The 25,550-nt window shown below is 37.7% G+C and overlaps 1 protein-coding gene across 2 annotated transcripts; it reads left to right on the top strand.

The window, feature by feature from the left end:
* Nucleotides 1–531: 531 nt before the first annotated feature.
* SOX30 (SRY-box transcription factor 30) lies at nt 532–24,779 on the top strand. 2 transcript variants are annotated; one of them, XM_058544856.1, is made up of 5 exons: nt 532–1,534; nt 3,196–3,435; nt 4,682–4,861; nt 12,302–12,794; nt 24,398–24,779. In XM_058544856.1, the coding sequence occupies exons 1-5, from the start codon at nt 532–534 to the stop codon at nt 24,777–24,779; spliced, it is 2,298 nt and encodes a 765-aa protein (XP_058400839.1). The 2 variants fall into 2 exon arrangements, with proteins under 2 accessions (XP_058400839.1, XP_058400847.1); XM_058544864.1 differs by lacking the exon at nt 12,302–12,794 and having other exon boundaries at nt 24,398–24,516.
* Nucleotides 24,780–25,550: the final 771 nt, after the last annotated feature.

Here is a 25,550-nt window from a genome sequence, read left to right as displayed (position 1 = left end):
ACGCACAATGTCCCCCTTTTCCCCTTGATACAGATCCAAAGGCCCCCGTGATGCTCAGGGCTGATCGTGTATTCTGGCGGCGCAAACCGCGCGTACAAAACCCGGTTCCCCAGTAAGTGCAAGGCACTTAGGAGATTTTATCCCCAGGAGGGCAGTGGCGTGGAACTGCACCGTTTCCTGGGCAACACCATTGTCCTGCTCCCGGGGGCGGGGTAACTAAGGACAACGGCTGGAAGAGAACTCCGGGAGAGAGGGAAAGTCAGAGGGGGAAAATGGGCAGCACGTGCCGCGGCCCCTGCCGTCGCGGGTGATTCGAGGGCTCCGCACGAGGCGCGAGCGGAAGGCGGGCCGGGGGGACGGGGACGCTTGTGATTGGCCGCCAAGAGGGAGAGCGGCTTTTTGAACCGCGTAGGGTTCTGGGTAGTAAAGGCCTTGGAAGGGGCTTAACCGAAAGGGGGAGGGGGAAGGTGCCAACAAACGGCTGAGCTCACAATCCCGGCCAGGAGCAGGCCGGGGCGTCCCCCTCCCCCCATGAAGAGAGACAGGCCGGAGCCGCCGCCTCAGCCGCGCCAACTGCCGCGGGCGACCCCGCCGCGCCCGCTGCGCCCCGCTCCGCCCCCGCTGCCAGTCGAGGGCACCTCCTTTCGGGCAGCGGCCGCCGAGCCCCTTCCGTTGCCGCCCGCCCAGTCCGCGGCCGCCATGGCCTCGTCGTGCAGGGAGGCCCCGGCGTCGGGCGTACAGCCCGCGGCACGGCGGCTGCTGCAGGTGAAGCCGGAGCAAGTGCTGCTGCTGCCGCCAGGGCCATCACTGCCTCAGGCCCGGGACGAAGCCGCCGCCGCCTCGGCCGCGCAGGCGCGGCTGCTGCAGCTGAGGCCCGAGCTGCTGCTGCCGCCGCCGCCGCTGCCCGCGTCCGAGGGCGCCCCCTGCAGGCCTGATTTGCACCCGGTGCAGCCCCGGGAGCTGCACGTCAAGGCCGAGAAGCAGGAGCTGGGTCCCAGCTTGGATCTGTCGATGGGGCCTCGGAAGGCCGTCGAGGCGGGCCCCAGGGCCTCCAGGGCGGCCAAGGTGGAAGGCCCCGGGCTGGCCCTCGACAGCCGCCGAGGGGACAAGAAGAAGGGGAAGTTGGAGGTGGAGGAGATCATGAGGGACGCGGCGAAAGGCGAGGAAGGCAAAAGCCTGGCGGCCATCAGAGAAGGAATCATCAAAACGGAGCAGCCTGAGAGGCTCCGCGAGGACTGCAGGCTCGGCGCAGAGCCCACGTCCAATGGGCTGGTGCATGGCAGCGAGGAGGTCATCCTGGCCCAGCCGTCCAGCGCCTTTGGTCCGCACCAGCAAGACCTCAGGATCCCTTTGACTCTCCACGCTGTGGCCCCTGGGGCCCGGATTCAATTTCAGGGACCTCCTCCTTCAGAGCTGATTCGATTGACCAAGGTCCCCTTGACACCAGTGCCTATTAAAATGCAGTCCTTACTGGAGCCTTCTGTAAAAATTGAAACCAAAGATGTCCCGCTCACCGTGCTTCCCTCAGATGCAGGTATTAGACGGCAGGGGAATCTGGTTTTCACACTTCGTCTTTGTTGCCCCGTAGCTGACATATCAGTGGTTCAGAAGCCTAAGCTAGAAAAGTAACATCATGGAACCGATTCTTTTCAGGGCAAAGTCTGCAGAGGTATCACTTCTGATTGACTTGTACATAGACCAGTAAAATACACTAACACGGTCAAGATTCCTAAACATTAAAAAAAAATCTATTTTAAGGCCCAGTGAACGACGAGATTTAGATGTGATTAATGTTTATACACAAAAATAGAAATATTCTTGTTAGGTAACATAAAGCCCTCAGTTTATATGCTACAGATAATCAACATTTTAAAATATTGTATATAGTAGGTCAATATTTTTATGTGTGTCAAGAAACAAAAAAAAATGATGTTTAATGAAAAAATGGTTATAATTACACAGGAAAGTTTGTACTGAAGTTAGAGGTGATTTATCTTTAAAAATGAACAGTAAACATTTTTCTGGGAGAAAACAGTACATGATTAAATGTAACACTTTAGTATTCTAGAAGCTAAGGACTTATAGAAATATAGAAAATGAAAATACGGTGGTAGAATAAGCTAAAAAGATTGTTTTAAAAGAAAGGACTATAGTTACAGCAGTAACAAGTAGAAGTAGATATTTTATTTCTATCCATTATGTCCAAATATATAGTTAGAAAATTCTTATTTTAAGATTTAATTCAGACAGAATACTATGCCAATGAATGTCATGGAAAGTCATATTAATCTTCATGATTTTATTAACTTTATATTTATTGTTTTTATCGGTTTTTTTTACTGATTCTTCTTCCCCACCCCACCATCTTGCTTTTATCTTCAGTAGTTTTTAAACTTTGTTTTCATTTCTAAAGGAGAGAAAGGAAAAGCTTTCTTTATAATACTTATTTCACCCTTTGTGCTTTTTTTAGAATTTTACGTATCAAGTAACCAGAAAAATAAAGAGAACAATATAAGTTTACAGACAGTTGTTTCTGATGAATTATGTAAGAGATGTGAATTTAGCCACCTTCCTTTATTGTAATTTCAGCTGGCTCTGTGACTCACAAAAAGTCACTTTTATTATTTTTCTCCTTGGACGTGGGACTAATGTTGATGACCCATCTCAGCAGGAACTTCACCTTCATAATGAAAAACAACTAATATACTATTATAATATTATAAATATTTTTGCTTGAATGGCCACTACAGTGGCATCTAAATGAGTTCCTTTAAACATTTAGGGAAAAGCTGCCTAGGGCTAGGATTATAGTCATGAATAAATGATAGTTCCTGTCTCCCGGTAATAGAATATTTTTAATGGGAAATAAGCTAAATGTTAATTATTGTTCGAGGTATTAATAAAGCTCAAAGAAGTAATAAGCCAGCAGTTTACTGTGTCTTCCGCATTATTATTTCCACAATATCTTCAATGATATTATTCATTTTGAGGAAAAGAAGAGTCATTCTAAGCTACAGTTTAGAATGCTGAGTTGAGAGGTTATGAGGAATTCTGGAATACTGGCAGTTCTTTGGCTATATTGAAGTGTATATTTTCTCCAGATGTTTAAAAAATAAATATATATGGAGGTACACTTCACTTTAAAATTGTTTGTGTGTGGCACGTTAATTTAGTCTCTTAATTTTTGTCATCTAGGAATACCAGACACTCCCTTCAGTAAGGACAGAAATGGTCATGTGAAGCGACCCATGAATGCATTTATGGTTTGGGCAAGGATCCACCGGCCAGCGCTAGCCAAAGCTAACCCAGCAGCCAACAATGCAGAAATCAGTGTCCAGCTCGGGTTAGAGTGGAACAAGCTTAGTGAAGAACAAAAGAAACCCTATTATGATGAAGCACAAAAGATTAAAGAAAAGCACAGAGAGGAATTTCCTGGTAATCAAATGAAATGAACAAAGCCTCTTTCTAATTTCTTTTAAATTAATTTATTTAGGTAAAGATTAGGTTAGGTTGAGATTGAAAGACAAAAATGCGTAATTTTTTTCTAATCTGATATATACAATAAAGAGAATAATGGCTAATATTATAGTAATGATTGAATTGATACTGGGCATAAGTTTCCTTAAACAGAACCAAGTAGAGAGATATCTGGTCTCATATTTGTCAGCTAATACAAATCAGGGGACATACAGTTTCACTGTGGTTTTGATTAAATATATAGATATAAACTTAATGAAGGTAAAGCTCGAGAGTTCTAGGCTATAATTTTTCAAATATACTAGAAAATGAAGTATTAAAATCACAGCAACAGAAAAAAATACGCAGTGCACACGTAAGGACAATGAGAATGCAGGGATTAACACCATGCTCCATTTTAATATTATATGGTTATCAGACCATAGTCCTGCTTTCTGATTGATAGATATATTGCATTATGATATTGTTTGAAATGATTTCCTGCCCAGCAGTGAGACACTGAGATTAAGCTTGGGTAAATGCACAGTGTATGGCCGACATGACTTTGCATGGTGGGAAAAGAATTACCTTTTCTAAGGTATGAGCTGAGAGGTTCTAGTGAGAGACGGTCAGAAGCAGCAATTACAGGGAACCAGTGATTGTCCTGGTTATACAGTGGCTACAACTGCCGTAACTCCACTCTTCTGACTTTGGAGCGAAATTGGGCTGTTTGTGGACTTGGAGATTGGCAAATCTAGGAGAGTGACTCTTCCTGAACTAGGCATAAAAATAGTGACTGGTCATTAGTGACCATTTCATTGTGAGATGTAGACAACTGTATCTTATAGAAAGTGAGGAAACGGGGAGATAAATACTATCTTAGTGGGGTATTGTTTTACAGGAAGAGGCAAAGCTTTGGGATTTAAACTCAATGCCTTTAATGTTGATTTTACTACAGATTCTACATATGTCTTTGGTTGTAAGACATTTGACCTTGCTCTTCCTTTGAATTATAGGTTATAACATTGACCACTAGTTAGGAGCTGTATGGATATATATGCTAAAATGCACAGAAATAGTATCATAGAGCTGGAAAAGATATTTTAGACAATAACTTATTTTTTAAAACTTAGAAGTGTTTTGGATTTTCAATGTGAATAGAACTATTTAAAGAGTAAATAGGGTCTATATGTTCAAATTAAAAATAGTTTATCTTCTTCTATAGGTTGGGTTTATCAGCCTCGTCCAGGGAAGCGAAAACGCTTCCCTCTAAGTGTTTCCAATGTATTTTCTGGTACAACACAGAATATCATCTCTACGAATCCTACAACAGTTTATCCTTATCGCTCACCTACCTACTCTGTGGTAATTCCCAGCCTGCAGAACACCATCACTCATCCAGTTGGTGAGTTGGTTTTAATGTAGATTACTAAATTTTTAATAGCTGTGTGAAAATTTTACCTTTTTAGTTGAAATTTTGTTTCTCTTAGCTTAAGAATTTAGAACAACAATATTAAGGGAAAAAATTAAGAAGAGAAAAAGTGAAAACATTAAATCAGAGAAGGAAGAATTTCAGTAGAGGTTAAAGCATTTGGTTTGCCACAGTAGCAAATATTCCATGTTGAAAACCTCAGACCTTTTAAGCAAATCAGGATGAGCCCATGGGTTAGGCAGATAATGCAGGAAATGACTGAGGTAATTCAATAGGAAATAAGAGTGTCTTTTTACTATCAGCATAAAAGAATGCCTTGCTAATGGTGTATGAGGCATCCTGTTCTGGAATTTAGTAATGATGACTGATGTGTTAAGACCATTCTTTCACTGCTCTAGAAAGCAATGGAAGTAATCTATTTTCTACCAAATATTTGGTTCTTCGTGTTGTCTTTCCCTAAATTTCTCCTCTATTATCAGTTCTTTACAACTTTCCTGTCTGTTGCTTTTAAGAACCCCAAATAGACAATCTAGTGTCTTAATAACTTGTTATAGGGCTATCCATCATTGGTTTGTTCTTCCAGAACCTATTTTAACTATCCCTTAGGCAGAGGTTTATACATTCACTACTTGCTATCACTTGTCCTAAAACAACTACTCTTTTCAGTTTCCAACCGCTCAGATCCTTTTGGTAATAAAGCCACTCCTATGTGCTGGGAGGTTTAGGTATCCTGAAAATTGGCTAATTAGAATCTTATGCATTTTCAATGTTTTTTTTTTTCTCCTTACGTATCATTATAGCACTTTATAGCAACAAAGCCGCATTCAGGAGACTCAAGAGAAAGATGTGGGAAGCTGATCCTCTTGCCCTGTTCTCTCCCAGCAGTCAGGCACTTGCATCCTTCACTGTTTGGTAGTATCTCCTTTAATCCTGTATTTCAACCTAGGCTTAATTATACTTTTGTTATCTTTGTTTTGTCTGCTATGTTTATTTAGGATTTCTGCTTTCATAATCTATGTTTCTTCTCTTTGTCCTTTTTCCACGACCTCGCTTCCATCAGCTTCTATCCACAGGTAAATGCTGTTTGTTTTCTTCTCCGAGGAACTGATTTATCGATGTTCTCATTTGAGGGAGCTGACAGTTTTATACAATGTATTAATTTTATGCAATTCTGCACAAAGATGTGAGGTGGATAGAAACTGTACAATTTTCTTCTGATGTTGGTAGAGCTCTTGCATCGTGATGTTTTATTTAAGTATGACAGGCAGAATTATAGGAAGCATTTCAGAGCCATACACAACAGTAATCAAATCTAAGGCTAGATAACAATCTTTTGTTTTGTTTGTTTGCTTTTTTATAATTTCTCTTATTTCTGGTGATATGTAGTAAATTCATTTCTTGGATCTCAAATGATAAATGAGATCATTATTTTATAAGCATAATTTGGGAATTATTTTCCCAGATATGTATCTTAATAGTTAGGATAAGATTTATCTGCGACTATGCTGCCCAGTCATACAACTTTGGAATATGTTCTTTTAGTTTGTTCTCATCAGCTTGGCATTGTATTACTTAGGGGGGTTGGTATCACTTGCAAATTTGGAAGTTTCATTATATATTTTATATTCTAAATCATTTATAAAACTGTTTAATAAGAAGAAATTATAGCACAAATCCCTAGAGGAATCATACTTTTAATTGCTTATCATTTGCAGATGCAAATTTTTATACCTTCCCTTTTTTTGTTTCTTTCAACTAATTTTACATTATATACCAAATATAAAGTCATGCTAATTTTGTTTTTGAAACTTGTTTTCTTTATTCCCGTGGAAGAAGGATATGAACTTAGTAAGGTATGATTTATATCTTACAGAAACAATTTGCTCTGTTTTTTTCTAGCAAGCTTTGTGCCCTCACATATTATATATTACATAGATTCACCAGGTTTTCAGATGTAGAAAATGGGCTCGCCAAGCTATAGTTCTCAAGGTCACCGCTTCTAATAGCTGGGAGTTATGTTGACTTTCCAAAAATGCTCTGGCATAGCATTTTTGGCAGAGAGATCATTTGTATCTACTTTATCAAATGTTTTCTCAGTTCTAACTTTGAGTTTTATCCACTAAGATCTAGTTGTATTCATTTTGTCAATTTGGGTTAGAGCATTCTGTGAACTTGCCATTGTACCACAGTTGATCTAATATTCTTAACCTATCTGCTATGCAAATAAATTAGGATTCAGAAATCTTAAGGTCTTCTTTAGTAGGAAGTTAGTAGGAAGGGGTTTATTGAGTCTCTGTCTTTCAGTTGCCTTTTATACTGTAATGACTATTCTACTGATTTCACTGAGTCTCTTCTTTCTGTAGAAGTATTTAAAGAGTCATTTAGTATTGACTTTGAGGTCCCTCAGATGTGACTCCTTCAGTTTTCTTTGGACTGCCTAATTTCTATTTGCATCTGATTTACACACTTGGGCTTCTCTGTCTTACACATTTGGACAAGCTTTTCATTTTAAAAAGATGTCTTTCCCTTTTGATGGGTTCTCTTTGATTTGGTCAGTTAGCCATAACAACTTTCTGATTTTTGAGGCACTCGTTTTCCTTCTGGGTTTTTAGCATTATCATATAAAATAACCTTCATTTTTCTATGAACTTTTTATTTTAGTTATTCCTATCATCCTTATTTTTCCTAGCCAATATCTATATTTCCAAAAATCTAATAACCCCAGGGTGGATTTTTTTTTTTTTGTCTTTTTTCATTAGAATCTTAAATTTAAATGTATGTTGTGATCACTACTGCCTAATATTTCACACACAGAATTCATGCATTTTTCTAGTAATCTTCATCCATTATTTGATTCTCAATCAAGCTTATTTCATTTTATTTTGTATTCTACTAAAACTGTTTGTTCTAATAAGCAATTATTTGTTCTGTACCAGATTGTTCCAGCACATTTTTATCCCATTAAGTCAATCTATTTGAAATCTGGCAGTGTAATTTGGTATTCTCCCTTATTTAGGTGAATGTTTCCATTTCAGATGTTTTCTCAGTATTTATAGTATACTCTAGTACCATGTTTGCATATCTACCTACCTGCTCCCCATTACCTAATGTTTATTAAGTGCTGATTATGGGTCAGACTGGGTGCTAAGGACACAATACAAAGACCTTTCTACAGTCTCTGCTGTCAGAGTTATAAGGGAGTTGTAGAAAGGATAGATACAAATATACAAATAATTTTACTATTTCTTTGATATAATCTATAGTACTTTTCTTGTCTGGTATTATTTTTATGACCAGTGCATTATGTTTACTCTGTGTTTCACATTTAATGCCACATCCCGAACTCTTCTCCTGTTGTCAGTTTCTAAAAGTGCTTACAGCACAATAGTCCAGAATTCTTTTTAGATATCTTTCTTTTATCAAATGTCTTTGATGCCAGTTATGCTAGCATTTTCATTTTATATTAAGTATTCAAATTTGTTTATTTTAAAGGCTTTTGGAACTTTGGTAGAAGCTATATTTATTTTAGCCTGGCCTTTAAATGTCACTTTATACTATATGAATTTTCTGGTGAGATCGTTTTGTTCTTTACATTTTATTTCTCAAGTCTGAAATGAGTTTTCCTTTTTACATTTTAATTCATTTGACATCTTTCACTCTTCTGAATGCATACATTTCTCTAAAGTTTTAGTTTAAAAGATGCTTACTACTGTTTTAAGTTTTTGTAGTAGACTTATGGTACCATTTGGGCTTACCCACCTCTTCTTGTTTAACCAAAACAAAACAAAAAACCCTCCATCATTCTGATACTGTTGTAATCCAAAAAAAAGCTGGTCTTGTCCCTGCCTTAAGGTCCATTCCAGCAAAGTGTTATGTCCATAAGAAACATAAATCTGGCTTGAAAATTCCTTGAAAAGTGATGTAGCTTTTTATTGTAGGTTTTCTTGAGGGGGCAGGGAAGGAGGAATCACATGGTTCAATATATTGTAAGTCTTCTTGGGCTCTCTCCAGAGTCCCATTGTTCTTAGCAGTTGCCTAACTATTCCTAATTCTCTGTCCCCATCTCTGTCTCTGTGTCTCTGCCTCTTACTCTGTTTCTCTCTCTCCTCTCCTTCGCTCTCTGCCTCTGTTTCTCTCTCCTGAGCCACAGATGCTGGTCCTCCTCTCCTTCTCACTACCTCCATACAGCTTTTTGTTGTAGAGAAATTTGGTCTGTCCTCAGTTTCTGCCATTCGCCACTCCTTCACTGTTCATCCCAGTCATGCAACAAAAGCCTGTTGCACCCTTCATCCATTCAGCACAGGCAGTGGATTCTTCCTCTTTGGGGGTGGGTGGTGGGAGATTTGCAAGAATTGTTGAAAACTATTAATAACTTTTTATTTTTTCTTTTGTCATTGTCATGCTATAACATAGATCTAAAATTCTGCTCTTTACCTCATGTAATGATTAGATAATGCTAGCTGCTTTAACAAGCACTTAAACATAATGGTTTAAACAGAATTATGGTTTATTTTTTACTCAAAGTCCAAAATAGGTATTTCTTGTTGGTAGAGGGCTCTCTTCCAAGGGGTGATTCATGGACATAGGCTTCTTCTATCCTGTGGCTCTGCCCTCTTAAATATGTGGCATCCAAGGCCACTGTACTAGTGTGCATGAACCTGCAGAAGGGGAAAGAACATGGAGGATCACGCACGAGGGTTTTTTATGGGCCAGTCTCAGAAGTGGTACACATCATTTCTACTTATATTCCGTTGGGTAGCCTTGGCCACATGGCCACTCCTAAGTGCAAGGGAGGCTGGGAAATGTAATCTATCTGTGTGCTAGAAGAAGAGAAAAGAAGTGAGTGGCTAGTCTTTTCCATACCTTACCTACAGCTTGATGCATTAGAGCTCTGCCCTTTCCACAAGTCTTTTCTATTCACTGACAGTTTATCTGAGATGACTGGATGTTGCAGACTTTAACCTCCTGCTTAGCAACCTGAATTTTGACATTGAGGACATCTTTGTTATACTTGCATATAACTCTGTGATTTAATTTTTTACCTCAGACCAAAGTAGTGCCTGACACATGTCAGCTGCTTAGTGAATGTTTGTTGAATTAAATGAGTGCATGATTATTAACCCATGCCTCACTGGTACCCCTTCTTTTATGGAAATATCTTTGGTAGAAAAGAATATTTGGTATCAGCTAAAAGATGTCTGCTCCTTCTTCAGTAACTGAAATAATATCGATGGACTCCATAGCTCCTGTAATTTATGTTTCCTTTGCCCAGAATGACCATACTTCTTTGCTGAAGACTAAGAGCTTCTTGTACTGGATGTAGGGAAAAGAAATCTGCATCACAGTTAGATTTTAGGAGCTGATGTCTTGATTGCAGTGACTATTCAATTAATAAAACTTTGAGAGATTTTACAAGTCAGCCTGGCTTCATAGTTGTTTAGAGGAGAAGGTTCTCCTTATACCAGATCAGTGGTAGAAGTGCTGTCAGCTATAGGCTTATTTGTTAGTTAGTTTTTTCTTTCTTCTAGTCATGGCTTTCTTTAGTATTATGAACCAGATTTTGTGTCAGATATTGGGGATGCAAACATGAATAAAACTGTTCTGCTCTCAAGTGCCCAGTTTCGTGATTGTGGTAGGGGTTGCAGATGTGCAAATAACAATATTGACACTATTTCGTAGTAAGTGCTAGATTTACAGATTCTGAGGAAACATAGAGGAGGGAAATTACTTTGTGCTTGAGTAATCAAGAAGGGCCTGACTGAGGCCTGTGCCTCACAGATGGGAGGGCTAGTCCGTGTAACCCCACCAACGGAGAACCAGGACAGCTTCGTTTACACTCAGCTCCTGTGCTGCCTCCACTTCACTGGGTCAGAGGCCATCTCAAAACAGATGGATATATCCCTTAATTCCTTACCTCCAGATTTGAGAGGGGGTATATCGGCCTTATCTGGAGAGAAGGAAGGAGGGGAGGGTCTTTCCTGGACAAGGCTGAGAGAAGATCCACATTCCTTTCAGCCTCTGACAGAGACATTTCTAACCGTAAAGTCTGTTCTTGGACTACATCTTCTATATTAACAGAGATCTAACTGCATTGGAATAAACTAGACCATGAGTCTATTGCTCCAGCTTCTCTCCGTATTTCTTTGGAAGAGTTTAGTTAAATTTAGGCTGTGTCATTTGGATAACTCAGCAACTCAACAGCAGTCCTCTATTCTTCAGGAACAGAAAGATCAAATACATGATTATTTCATCTACCTTTAAAAATTCTGCTGTATCTGTCATGCCTGCTGCAATAATATTCCTTTCATATCTGTCATAAATTGTTGACTTGTGGAAAGTCCTATTGTCACTGAGAATTTCCTTCTGTATTCACATTGAATACAATAAAGTGAAATAATTTTAATGATTGTTTCTTTAGTTTTTTCAGTTAAAAAAGTCAAATGTCATTCATAATTTAGTTTAATATAGAGAAGTATAGGGCTGGCCCCGTGGCTTAGCGGTTAAGTGCACGCGCTCCGCTACTGGCGGCCCGGGTTTGGATCCCCGACGCGCATCGATGCACCGCTTCTCCGGCCACGCTGAGGCCGCGTCCCACATACAGCAACTAGAAGGATGTGCAGCTATGATATACAACTATCTACCGGGACTTTGGGGGAAAAAAAAGGAGGAGGATTGGCAATAGATGTTAGCTCAGAGCTGGTCTTCCTCAGCAAAAAGAGGAGGATTAGCACGGATGTTAGCTCAGGGCTGATCTTCTTCTCACACACACACACACAAAAATAGAAGTATACAAAATTTAAAAAATGACCCACACCACTAAGCTGAAACCTCTATTAATATTTAAAATAAAATTAATATATTTAGAGAAAAGAAAATTCAGACAGTACTGATAGGTCTAAAATGAAAGTCTAGCTTTTCTTACTGCCCTACTGCCCTGTCCCCTCTCCCAGATGACTGTTCCTTAAAAGTAACCAGTCGGTAGTTTCATATTATTTCTTTTAGAAACATTTATATATACATACCAGCATTTGTGTGTATTCATCTTTCACTCAATCACTCAATAATTTTATTCATTTATTTATTAATCAAAAAAATATTTGTTGAGGGCCTATTCTGTGCCAGGCAGAATTTTGAGCCCTGGGGATACAGCTGTGAATAAAAGAGAAAAGGTCTCTCCTGTCATGGCACTTAGAGTCTAGGTGGGAAAGAGAGGCAAAAATGTAAAATAGGTAAACAAGATGACTTCAGTTTGTTCAAAATGCTATAAAGGAAATAGAGTGGTTTGACGTGGTAATGCTATTAGGTGAAGTGGTTAGTGAAAGCTTCTGGTTGTACTGTTTATTAAATTATACTGAAAAAGAAACATGGAGTGACTCAATTAATGCCTGACCTATGCTATTTTTATTTCTAAAGGTGAAGCCCCACCTGCCATCCAGCTGCCCACCCCTGCAGTCCAGCGCCCAAACCCCATCACTCTTTTCCAGCCCAGCGTCTCCAGTCCTGCCCAGGTGGCTGTCCAGGCTCCAAGTCTGCCCCTCTGTCCAACACTCCCACCCCAGCACTTTGCTGGACCCTCCCAAACGGACACTCATCGGCTGCATTCGGGGGGCAGTCTTTCTGTGAAGAGACCCACTCCTGTCTCTCTCGAAAGCACCAGCAGGATTCCAACTACTACAAGTACTGCCCATGCCAGATTTGCAGCCTCGACCATCCAGCCTCCCAAGGAGTATCCCAGCGTTTCCGCTTGTCCCAGAAGTGCTCCAATCCCCCAGGCTCCTCCTATTCCACACTCACATGTCTACCAGCCCCCTCCCCTTGGCCATCCAGCCACGTTGTTTGGGACACCACCGCGATTCTCTTTTCATCACCCTTACTTTCTACCTGGACCTCACTACTTCCCATCAAGGTAAATGAACAATTTTTTTCCTTTCACCTAAAAATACATACAGCTAATGAATTTTTACCTCTGAAGCCATCTCTTTTTTACATCTAAAGGGGCAGCTGCTCCAGCTCCAGTCGACTGTTGCCACATGAGAATACGGGCTCCGATGTTGTCAGATCTGATTTTCATGAGAAAAATCAGTTGTAAAGGACCTTAAGATCGTTTAGTCAAACCCCCTTATTGTATAGAGCTGTGCTTCTCAAACCTTTATATGTATATGTGAATCATATGTGATCTTGTTACAATGCAGATTCTGAGTCAGTAGTTCTCGGGTATAGGAGTGTTCTATACAGGGGTATAGTAGGCTTGATATTTGCATTTCTAACAAGCTCCCAAGTGATGCCAATCCTGCTGCTTTGTGGACTGCACTTCGAATGGCAAGGGTATAGAGGAGAGCACTTGGTCTGAGAGCTTAAATGACTTGTCCAAAGTTACACTCCCTCTCAGTGCCCTTTTAACCAAAAAATTTTCTGTATAAATTGCCAGTCAAGGAATTGATTTTCATAGAGAGGTATCTAGGGAAAACAAATTTGTCACTTTTCATTTTAGAGCGATAGAATTTAACTCCCTTGCAAGTGTTCTAATAGAGTAGTACTAACTTCTACTTTTCAATTGCTGTTAAATGTGTAGACAAAGATAGTTTCTGTTGAGATTGGAGTTACATGTCTAACACCAATCTTCTATCATTACTTATTTAGAAAATAAATTTACTCCCCACTGGATATACCAATGCCTAAAAGAAAGAACTTTTGAGGTATATATTATGTTGCTTCAATTTGTAATGGGATTGCTTGCTTTCAAGTCCTTAACCCAGGACTGAAAGAAAGTGGAACCAGGGGATCAGATCAGGAGAAAGGGAGATTTTGCTATCTGAGGTTTGTTTTACTTTCCCCTGTAGTCTCTTTTTATCTTTAGCAGCTTTCAGACGTCTTATAGTTCAAGAAATCAAACCTCAAGAGACTCCTAAGGCCAGGGGTTGATAAAATCTTCTCATTGCTATCTGCCAGGATCTGAGATTTTATGGGAATTTTAGAGAATTTTACAGTGTTTTCAGAATATAAGAAGAGTACTAAGGACATAGCTGAAATTTAATAAATTAATAGGTTTGAGAAGATCAGCCTTGGTTAGAACCTTGAGGTCCACAAACTAAAATTGGAGAAATTTTATCTGTGTTACATAATTCATTTCATAATACAGGAAAGACTTGGACAATATTTACTCATAGAGAAGGAGAAAAAGAAGCATCTAGAAGAGGCTGTGCCTTGCAATCTCATCCTAGTTGTTATTGTTTTTTCTTTTTAGCATTTTGAGAGCTAGGCATTTTTACATGTAATTCTCACAGCAACCCTGTGACTTGAGTATAACACTCCCCCCACTTTTTCAGATAAAGAAATTGATCAGATGTTAAATCGCTTTGTTAAGGTCACATAACTAGTAAATGGCAGAGCCAGTAGTCAAACTTAGGTTTGTCTGTCCGATTTTGCATTCCATGTTTGTTATTTTCACTATATCAGTAAGGCTTCTCAATATAATGGCTCCTCTTGATGGGCAGCTGTTAGTTGCTAGCAGAGAATCATATGGAAAACGCATAGTTTTGAATGGAAAACGCCTGTTGTCTAGTGGACTTTGGGGCAGATAATGTTTCCTTATATAATAAATAGATAAAAGCATAGGAAGTTTATCTTCCTTACTCATGACAAGGCTTATAGGATTTGGCTGTTAATGTACAAATCGTCTGATACAGGACATTTTAAAAGGAAGCTCTGGAAAGTAAGTCCTTAGAAGACAGAAATTATACCTTTATCTTTAATACCATTATTTCTAGTTAATAATAATGCTATTGGTGGAACCAAATGAAGTGAATTAGGAGTATTATACTGAATTTTATTTCATTTAAGAATGTCAAAGCAGTATGTCAACTATAAACATTAAGCTGCACATAGTTTTCCAAAACAGAAGACCAGCCTTATAAATTAGAACATTGTCTAGTTGCTTTTCTACCTTCTACCTGAATGTGTGTGATGATAATTTCCCCGAAGAAATGGATAATCTTATTTGTGCTTGTTTAGATAGTATATTTCATTAAAATGCAGCCTGGCTAAATGACAAAATTAATTGATACCCTCTCAATTTTTCTATTGTCTCTTTCCCAACTGATTACAGAATCTTCTATAAAGAATATTTCTTCCCTAATCTAATCCATTTATGTGTGGAATTATTCAACCATTTCAATACTGTAATTATAATGACATTTTATATATATATCAAATATATAAATACATATGAAATATACATATTTGCCAAACAGTAAATTTTTTCCTGTGTATCTAGAGTAAAAAGCTAGGGAGTCAGGCAGTTTAATCAAGGAGTCATTTTTATAAAACAGATGGATGACTCAAAAGTGCTGATCCCTAGCTCTGAGGCCTAACATCTTCTTCCTGCCTTCAAATCTTAACCATCTTCATACTGTGCTTAATGAAACACTCTCTTTCTGTACTACATTAATTTCTTAGATTAGTTTCTTCTTTTCTCCCCCTACCCTTTCTCCTCTTCCTCCTCCTTCTTACAGTATTTATACTTTTGCATGCAAAGGAGATATCTAGGATCTTTATTTCTGTTGGCTATTGGGTAAATAAATGTGTTTTTTCTTCTTTCTCAGGATTGCTTTGGCTATTCAGGATCTTTTGTGGTTCCGTACAAATTTTAGGATTGTTTGTTCTTTTTCTGTGAAAAATGCCGTTGGAATTTTGATAGAGATTGTGTTGAATCTGTGGATTGCTTTGGGTAGTATGGAAATTTTAACAATATTATTTCTTCTAATCTGTGAGCACAGAATATCTTTCCATTTACTTGTGTTTTCTTCAATTTCTTTCATCAATGTCTTATAGTTTTCAGTGCATAGATCTTTCACCTCCTTGGTTAAATTTATTCCTAGATATTTTATTCTTTTTGATGCAATTATAAATGGGATTGTTTTCTTAATTTCTTTTTCTGATAGTTCATTGTTATTGTATAGAAATGCAGCTGATTTTTGTGTATTGATTTTGTATCCTGCAACTTTACTGAATTTGTTGATTAGTTCTAATAGTCGTTTTGGTAGAGTCTTTAGGGTTTTCTATATGTAATATCATGTCATCTGTAAATAGAGATAGTTTTACTTTTTTCTTTCCAATTTGAATGTCTTTTATTTCTTTTTCTTGCCTAATTGTTCTGCTTAGAACTTCCAATACTACGTTGAATAAAAGTGGCAAGAGTGGGCATTCTTGTCTTGTTTTTGATCTTAGAGGAAAAGCTTTAAGCTTTTCACCATTTTTGTATGATGTTAGCTGTGAATGCTTAACTTTAAATAATGGATAGAAGATCATCCCTCCAAAAATGGATGAAGATCAATAAGAAAATAGAACACTGGGGGCTGGCCTGGTGGCGTGGTGGTTAAGTTCACGCACTCCACTTCGGTGGCCTGGGGTTCCGCAGGTTCGGATCCCAGGCATGGACCTACGCACCACTCATCAAGCCATGCTGCGGTGGCATCCCATATACAAATTAGGGAAGATTGGCACAGATGTTAGCTCAGGACCAATTTTCCTCACCAAAAAAAAAAAAGGAAAGAAAGAAAATAGAAGACTGTACAACACTGCAAACCAACTAGATCTAACAGACATGTATAATACTCCACCCAAAAACAGAATATAGATTTTTTTCAACTGTACATGGTATATTCTATAGGATAGACTGTATGTTAGATCACAAAACAAATCTCAAATTTTTTTTTTTTTATGAGGAAGATCAGCCCTGAGCTAACATCCATGTCAATCCTCCTCTTTTTGCTGAGGAAGACCGGCCCTGAGCTAACATCTTTTGCCAATCCTCCTCCTTTTTTTTTCCCTTTTTCTCCCCAAAGCCCCAGTAGATAGTTGTATGTCATAGTTGCACATCCTTCTAGTTGCTGTATGTGGGACGCCACCTCAGCATGGCCAGACAAGCGGTGCGTCGGTGCATGTCTGGGATCCGAACCCGGGCCGCCAGTAGCGGAGCACGTGCACTTAACCGCCAAGCCATGGGGCCGGCCCCTCAAAAAAATTTTAAAAGATTGAAATCATACAAAATTTCTTCTCCAACCATGACGGAATGAAACTGGTAATCAGTAACAGAAAGAAAACTGGAAAATTCACAAATATATGGAAATTAAACAGTGTACTCTTAAATGACTGATGGGTCAGATAAGACATCACAAGGGAAATTAGAAAATACTTCGAGATGAATGAAAATGAAAGCACAACATACCAAAACTTAAGGAATTTTATAGCAAAAGAAGGGCTGATAGAGAAATTTATAGCTTCAATGGCCTACTTTTAGAAAGAAAGATCTCAAAGCAACAACCTAACTTTAGACCTTAAGGAACTAGAAAAAGAAGAACAAACAAAACCAAAAGCTAGAATAAGGAAGGAAATAATAAAGATTAGAGATAAATGATATGAAGAATAGAAAAACAATAGACAGTTAATGAAGTAGAGAAAACAAAATCAACAAAAATTGGCTTTTTGAAAAAATCAACAAAATTGACAAAGCTTCAGCTAGACTGACTAAGAAAAAAGAAAGAAGACATAAATTACTAAAATCAGATGTGAAATTGGGCACATTACTAGTGACCTTATGGAAATAAAAATGATTATAGGAGAATACAATGAATATTTGTACACCAACAAGTTAGATAACCTAGATGAAATGGACAAATGCATGAATTACCAAAACTGACTCAAGAAGAAATAGAAAATCTGAACAGACCTATATCAAGAGATTGAATCAGTAATCAAAAACCTCCCAGCGAAGAAAACTCTGGACTATATAGCTTCACTGGTGAATTCTACCAAACATTTAAAGAGGAATTAATACCAATCCTTCTCAAAGTCTTCCAAAAAATGTGAGAGAACACTTCTAAGGCCAGCATTACTGTTAGCAAAGCCAGATAAAGATATCACAAGAAAGAAAATTACAGACCAATACATCTTATGAATATAGATGTGAAATATACTCAACAAAATACTAGCTCATTTAATCCAGCAGTATATTAAAAGGATTATACACCAAGACCAAGTGGAATTTACCCCAGGAATGTAAATGTGTTTCAACATTTGAAAATCAATCAGTGTAATAAACCTCACTAAGAGAATGAAGGAACAGAACCACCTGATCATCTCGATTGATGCAGAAAAGCATTTGATAAAATCCAACACCTTTACATGATAAAAATAAATTCTTGATTTCAAAACTTACTCAGAAAACTAGAAATAGAAGGGAACTTCCTCAACATGATAAACAGCATTTATCAAAACACTACAGTTAAAATACACTCGATGAAGGACCAAAAACTTTTCTCCCTAAGATTGGGAACAAGACAAGGATGCTCACTTTCACCACTGCTATTCGACATTGTGCTACAAGTTCCAGCCAGAGCAATTAGGCAAGAAAAAAAGAGACGTCCAAAATGGAAAACAAATAAAATAAAGTTATCTCTATTAGCACATGATCCTATATACAGAAAATCCTAAAGAATCCACAAAAATTTATTAGAGCTAATGAAGGAGTTCAGCAAAGTTGCAAGATACAAGATCAATATACAAAAATCACTTGTTGTTTCTATATACTAGCAATGAGTAATCCAAGAAGGAAATTGAGAAAACAATTCCATTTACGAAATCATCAAAAGAATAAAATCCTTGGGAATAAATCTAACCAGGGAGGTGCAAGACTTGTAAACTGAAAACTACAAAGTGTGCTGAAAGAAATTAAAGAAGACCTAAATAAATGGAAAGGTATTTGTTTTCATGCATTGGAAGACTTAATATTGTTAAGATGTAAATACTTCCCAAAGTGATTTACAGAATCAGTACAAGCCTCTCCAGTGGCTTTTTTGCAGTAATGGAAAAGCTGATCCTAAAATTCGTATGGAGTTGTAAGTGACCTGGCATAGTTAAAACAATCTTGACAAAGAACAAAGTTGAAGAACTCACAATTCCTGATTTCAAACTTACTACAAAGCTACTGTATCAAACAATGTGGTATCAAGAGAATGAGAAGACAAGCCACAGATTGGGAGAAAATATTTGCAAAAGATATATCTGATCAAGGACTGTTATCCAAAATACACAAAACTCTTAAAACTCAACAGTAAGAAAATGAACAATGTGATTAAAAATGGACAAAAAACCTGAACAGACACTTCATCAAAGAAGATATACATATGGCAATTAAGCATATGAAAAGATGCTCCACTTCTTATATCATTAGAGAATTGCAAATTTAAACAACGAGACACTACTGCATACCTATCAGAATTGCCAAAATCCCAAACACTGACAACACCAAATGCTGACCATGATGCGGAGCAAAGGAAACTAATTCATTGCTGGTGGGAATGCGCGATGGTACAACCACTTTGGAAGATAGTTTGGCGGTTTCTTACAAAACTAAAAATACTCTTATCATATGATCCAGCAGTCACACTCCTTGGTGTTCACCCAAATGAATTGATAACTTATGTCCACACAAAAGCCTGCACATGGATGTTTAAAGCAGCTTTACTCATAATTGCCAAAACTAAGAAGCAATCACAATGTCCTTCAGTAGGTGAATAGATAAACGGTGGTACATCTAAACAATGGAATATTATTCAGCATGAAAAAGAAATGAGCTATCAAGCCATGAAAAGACATGGAGGAAGCTTACATGTGTAGCACTATGTGAGAGAAGCCATAAATAGTATTTTATTTTTACCTTATTTACCATTTTGTTGTAGAAATTTTCATCTGCAAAGCAGATGGAATAGTATAATGAATCGACATGTACCCATCACCCAGCTTCAACAATTATCAACATTTTAGCCATTCTAGGTTCATTTATTCCCCTACTTTTTGAGGGGCAGTGTCTTAAGTATTTTAAAGTGAATCACAGACGTCATATAATTTCACCTGCAAGTATATCAGTATGTATATTTACTAGTTAAGGACTTGGAAAAAAACCTCCTACCACTTTCATACCTGAAAAATTAATATTTCTTTATTATCATTCAACAATTAGTCTGTTTAATTTTCCTCCATTGTCTTATTACTGTCTTTTCACAATTGCTTTCTATAAAACAGGATCTAAGCAAGGTACACATTGGATGTGATTATGTCTTTTAAGCCTCTTTTATGCTACAATAGTACTCTATCCTCTCATTATTTTTTTAATGTCATGTATTTATTGAAGAAACAAGAAATTATCCACATCCTGGATAGTACATCTTTGGGTATTGTTTAACATGTTTCCCTATCACCCATTTTTCCTGTAAAATGGTAGATCTTGCAACTTGATTAGAGTCAGGTTCAAATTTTTTTCTTTTCTTTTTTTTTTTTTAATAATTTTATTTATTTTCCCCCCAAAGCCCCAGTAGATAGTGGTATGTCATAGTTGCACATCCTTCTAGTTGCTGTATGTGGGACGCGGCCCCAGCATGGCCGGAGAAGGGGTGCGTCAGTGTGCGCCCGGGATCCGAACCCAGGCCGCCAGCAGCGGAGTGCGCGCACTTTACCGCTAAGCCACGGGGCCGGCCCCAATTTTTTTTTCTTTGTTTGTTTGTTTCTTTCTTTTGTTTTTTGGCAATGATACCTGACAGGTGGTGCTGTATACCTCTATTGTATCGCATCAAGAGTACATAAGTCAGTTTTTCTCTATTAGTGATGTTAAGAATGGTCTGTAGCTTCAGGTATTATCAGTTTGATTATAAGCTTCCCCATCAACCTTTCACCTAAACCAGTGCTGCTTCTCAATTTTTGGCTGTATAGTAGCATCACTTGAAGAGCTCAGACCAAATAAATCAGAATCTTTAGGTGTAGGACCTGGGCAGCAGTATTCTTTAAAAGTTTCCCCAGGTGATTCAAAAGGTCAGCTAAGGTTGAGAAATACCAGCAAAATACCAGTAATGATTTTAGTAGCTATGGTGATTGTTGCCTACACCCATGGGATTGCAAAACGGTCATTTTCTGATTTGATATCCTTTTATTCATTAGCTGGAATTCTTTCATGAAGAAAAACTTTCCCTCATCAACTGTTTGGTTACTCTGAAATATAGGAAGGGCAGGGTAAACTCTTGATTCTTTCCCCATATCAATGAGTCTTGTTTTGTTTTGGGAATATCATTATGAAGAAGTGGATTTTTATATATTTGGTACGTTTCAATACATTGTAGTCACTATTTATCATACCACTTGATGCTCAAATTTTCCCTTTTTGTCCAGTTGGCTACACGTTGGCTCCTGTGTGCTTAATCTTTGATACAGCTTTTTTGCTCCCTGTCACAAGATGTCCCAGGCTCATCTTGTGCATTATCTATGCCAAGCCTGGAATCAGCCATTTTACCCAGAAGTGTAAGCTCCTTTTACATAAGGTGGTATTTAGAAATCACAATTTGGGCAAGAGGGGTGCTTATTGCTACCAAGTTAATAGAGTATCTAGGTCTTTTCAGTGGAAAATATGAGAAAATATGTATTTTTTTGAATGAGAAAAATAATTTGTGAGTTTATATTGATGTTTCCAAAATAAATGTAATATTATAGAGTTTCAAATGAAGTTCTTTGATTTTATGTGCTAGTATCTTTTCCTCCTAAAAATCTTGGTTCCTAATGATAATATCATAATTACATATTTGCTTTATCCTACTAAACATGTTTTTTTCTGATATATATATGGAGAGAGAGAGTATAGTTTTAAAACGATGATATCAATAGTTTCAAAACAGCAATATCACAAACAATAATATTACTGAATGCAGTTTAAGGTTTGTTTGTGATTCTTTTTTCTCTTTCAAGTATACCTTATCAGGAAGGTACATAAGTATCAGATTTAAATTATCTTGAAATAATTTTTCTCTGTGTAGTTAAAGCAACTACAACTTGATACAAACTTGGATTCATTTATTTTCATTTGGTTTCAATTTTTAGAGATTTTTTTTTTTTAATTAAATTTATTTTAAAGTTATGTAAAATATTTACATGGTTTCAAAGTCAAAACCATAAGATAAAGTACATTCTGAAAAATCTAAATTCTCTTTCTGTCTCTTCCTCTCTTCTTTCTCTCCTCCTATAGGTAACCATTTTAGATTTTTTTCTATCTTTGCATTCTTTGTTTTTAAAAATAAAAGCAAAATGTACATGTATGTATGTATTTATGAATACATTATTAAATGTAACTTCTTGTAGGACTAATCATACATTGAAAGTGTTTCTAGTTTCCAAAGTACTCGTACACATCCTCTCTGAAGTTCCTCATGACAGACCTTTTAAGTTGGCAGAACAGGCAGTATTATCCCTATTTATATAAGAAGGACCTAAGGCTCAGATAAATTAAGATTTACTTAAGGTTACCAGGTTTGTAAGTAGCACAGTTAGAACTAGTGCCCAGGTAGTGTGGCGTGGTAGTTAGGAGAACAAGTTCTAGAGTCAGATTGCCTGATTCTGTTTCACTACTTACTAATTATATGACTTTGAGCAAGTTACTTAATCTCTTTAAGTCTCTGTTCCCTTATCTGTAAGGTGAAGAAAATATAGTATCTATCTTATAAAGTTGTTCTAAGGAATAATTGAGATAACATATAAACTCCTTAGCCAATTCCTAGAACACATAGTAAATGCTTATTACGTGTTGGCTAATATTATTATTCTAATAGTACTAATTGATGCTTTTCCCACTACACCATGATGCTTCTATAATTGTTCATTTTCATCCATGTGACCTTCTAGGATTACCCTTGTCTTAATTGATCTTTTTGTTCTCTGGATATAACACTAACTTGTTTTTACCACACCCATACAGCCATGTGATGTTTGCATTATAGACTTTGGCATGTGCCTAGGGTATACCTAGATTTTAGATCTTTTTTTTTTTAATTCTTCACCAAGCCTTGCAGAGTATCTTGCCTACACTGAGTCCTGAAAAAGATAGTTATTGAGTGAATTGTTTCTAACTGAAGTGAAGGGGCTAGATTTGAGTGCCCCTGTGCAGGATCTGTGGAATTCAATGGATGGAGAGGCCTGAAGGTGGGAGAGCTGCAGGAGCAAGGTTGTAGCTGGAGGCACAATATATTCAGGACATACGTATGACATTAAAAATGCGTGAATGAGGATGTGACCTTAGGAATGGAAACCTGAAACAGTTTAGAAACTTTGCCTCATATTTGTGATAGTTAACGTCAGCAGGGTCCCTGGCACTTGGAGATTTGGGGGTGGGACACCAAACCACGAAGATATCCCATATTTTCAAAGAGTTTGAGCCGATAGTCTAGTATGTTGATCATACTTATACTTATGTTTTTAAAGAGAAGGAAATAAAGTTGACCTTTATTTTTTTCCCTCCTGTGGGAGCATGAAATGAAACACCCAACTTGTGATGGGTTTTGCTGATGAGTGTGGTCATTATGTTTATGTTTCTGTCACTAGATGGAGTCCATGAGCCCAGGGAACTCTTGGTTGTTGGACTTTTCTATATTCTTGTTCCTATGATTCCTGTTCTGCGCCTTTGAAAGAGAGAATAATACTTAAGAAAAATTAACAAGTGGGTTTGAAAGGCAGAATTTTTAGATTTGCCTTAAAAAAATCATCAGTTTGTAAAACAGCAAAATAATCTTTTCATTTCTTCACATTCCTGCCCTCCAAAATTTTTTTTGGAAAAGATGTTTTCAAACCACAGTTTAGAGGCTGGCCCTGTGGCCGAGTGGTTATAGTTCTGCACACTCCGCTTCGGTGACGCAGGTTCGTGGATTCAGATCCCAGGCGTGGGCCTACACTACTCATTGCCTTGCTATGGCAGCAACTCACATACAGAGGGAGATTGGCACAGATGTTAGGTCAGGGCTAATCTTCCTCAAGCAAAAAAGAAAAAAGAGGAAGATTGACAATGGATGTTAGCTCAGAACAGATCTTCCTTAGCAAAAAAACAAACAAAAAAACCCACCACAGTTTAATATCAGTTCTAAATCTTTCTGGTAGTTAGTGTGTTTTTAATTTACTTTGTTATTGAATGTCAATTAAAAACTTAGGTTATTATCTTCTGTTCCCGTGACCCCCGCCAGGAGATTTTGATTTCAACCCAATTATACGTTTTTCCCCCCAATAAACTTTGTTTCAAATACTAGTAAGAACAATTGTTGTACTGCTTACTAAGTGTCCATTTTTAGCTCAGGACAACACATGCCTGCATTTCCAAAACCTTGCATGGTGTAAGGCATGGTGAAAGAAAGACCCAGATAAGCAATTTTTCTTTATCAAGGCTGTCAAAAGGTAAGAAGCCTGAGGCTGAGGGTAAATAATAGTGCTGGTGAGTATTCCAGTTACAAGCTTACTTTGCCATTTATTTTCTCTTGGGACTAGGCAATAGTAAAAGAGCAGATGAATAAATGAAGTGGTTGTGGAAATTCATCTTGGGGACTTTCCAAGCCCCAAAGAGGATGCAGTTAAACTTGCTCAGTTAGTCTGTATGCAAGGCAACATGTGGGCGTGGTATGATCTAATTCCTTTGTTGTCTTTCTGTTGCAGCACGTGTCCTTACAGTCGGCCTCCTTTTGGCTATGGAAATTTTCCAAGTTCTATGCCAGAATGCCTTGGTTATTATGAAGACAGGTACCAAAAACATGAGGCTATGTTTTCAGCTTTAAACAGAGACTATCCTTTTAGAGACTACCCAGATGAACGCACACACGGCGAAGATTCTCGGAGTTGTGAGAGCGTGGATGGGACCTCTTACTATAACAGTCATAGCCACAGTGGGGAAGAGTACTTAAATCCCATGCCTCAGCTGGACATTGGAGCCTTGGAGAACGTCTTCACAGCCCCGACATCAACTCCCCCTAGCATCCAGCAAGTCAATGTCACTGACAGTGATGAGGAGGAAGAAGAAAAAGTGCTCAGGAATTTATAATTTTAAAACAAATATGCACAGAAAATAAACATTTCCTAAAATATATTCTGGGTCAGTTGGTGTGAGAAAAAAAGCCTAGAATGCTTTGCTGAGAGTTTTCAGCCATGATTTGAGGAGTCAAATCAAATGCAATTTATGCCTTCATAAAGTTTTGATTAGTGAAACTGGAGTCCTGATGTTTCATCATAGGAATGTTTAAGCTATGAAGTAGTTTATTTTTATGGCTGAAATTTGCATCAACATATATTATCATTACTTTACCTTGGAACGTGCAAAATACCAAATCCTCACAATTATATGTGAGGGGAAAGGGAGTATATATATCTGGCATGACAAGTGTGATTTGTATTTTACCTCAAGATACATTTATTTATTTTTCTTACATGATTTTTTGGTGTGGTATTTATATAATACTTACGGATGTTGTCAATTTTTATGTAAAATTTTGAAAATATTTTGATAACTTTTAGAAGTGAATTGGGACTCAGTTACTAAATTTAATTTATGCTAATAACCAATTATAAGTTGCAAATATGTTTTAATGGTACCGGATAATTCCTTCAGCTAAATTAGTCATTTCTGTTCCTAAACATTTTCATCATCTTTTTTGGATATCTTTTTCCATTTGGTATGCTTTGTTCTACTTTTGCTTTAATTAAATAACCGTAGATAAAATTGTTCTTGTTGGATGTTTTCTGTTTGGGGGATAGAAATAAGCAAAATGAATATTGTTCAAATGAGAATGGTTTTCATACCACATGCAGATAATAG

Source organism: Diceros bicornis, chromosome 1, assembly GCF_020826845.1.
Source record: "Diceros bicornis minor isolate mBicDic1 chromosome 1, mDicBic1.mat.cur, whole genome shotgun sequence".
Taxonomy (NCBI): Eukaryota; Metazoa; Chordata; class Mammalia; order Perissodactyla; family Rhinocerotidae; genus Diceros; species Diceros bicornis.
This window is presented reverse-complemented; position numbering and strand designations above follow the sequence as displayed.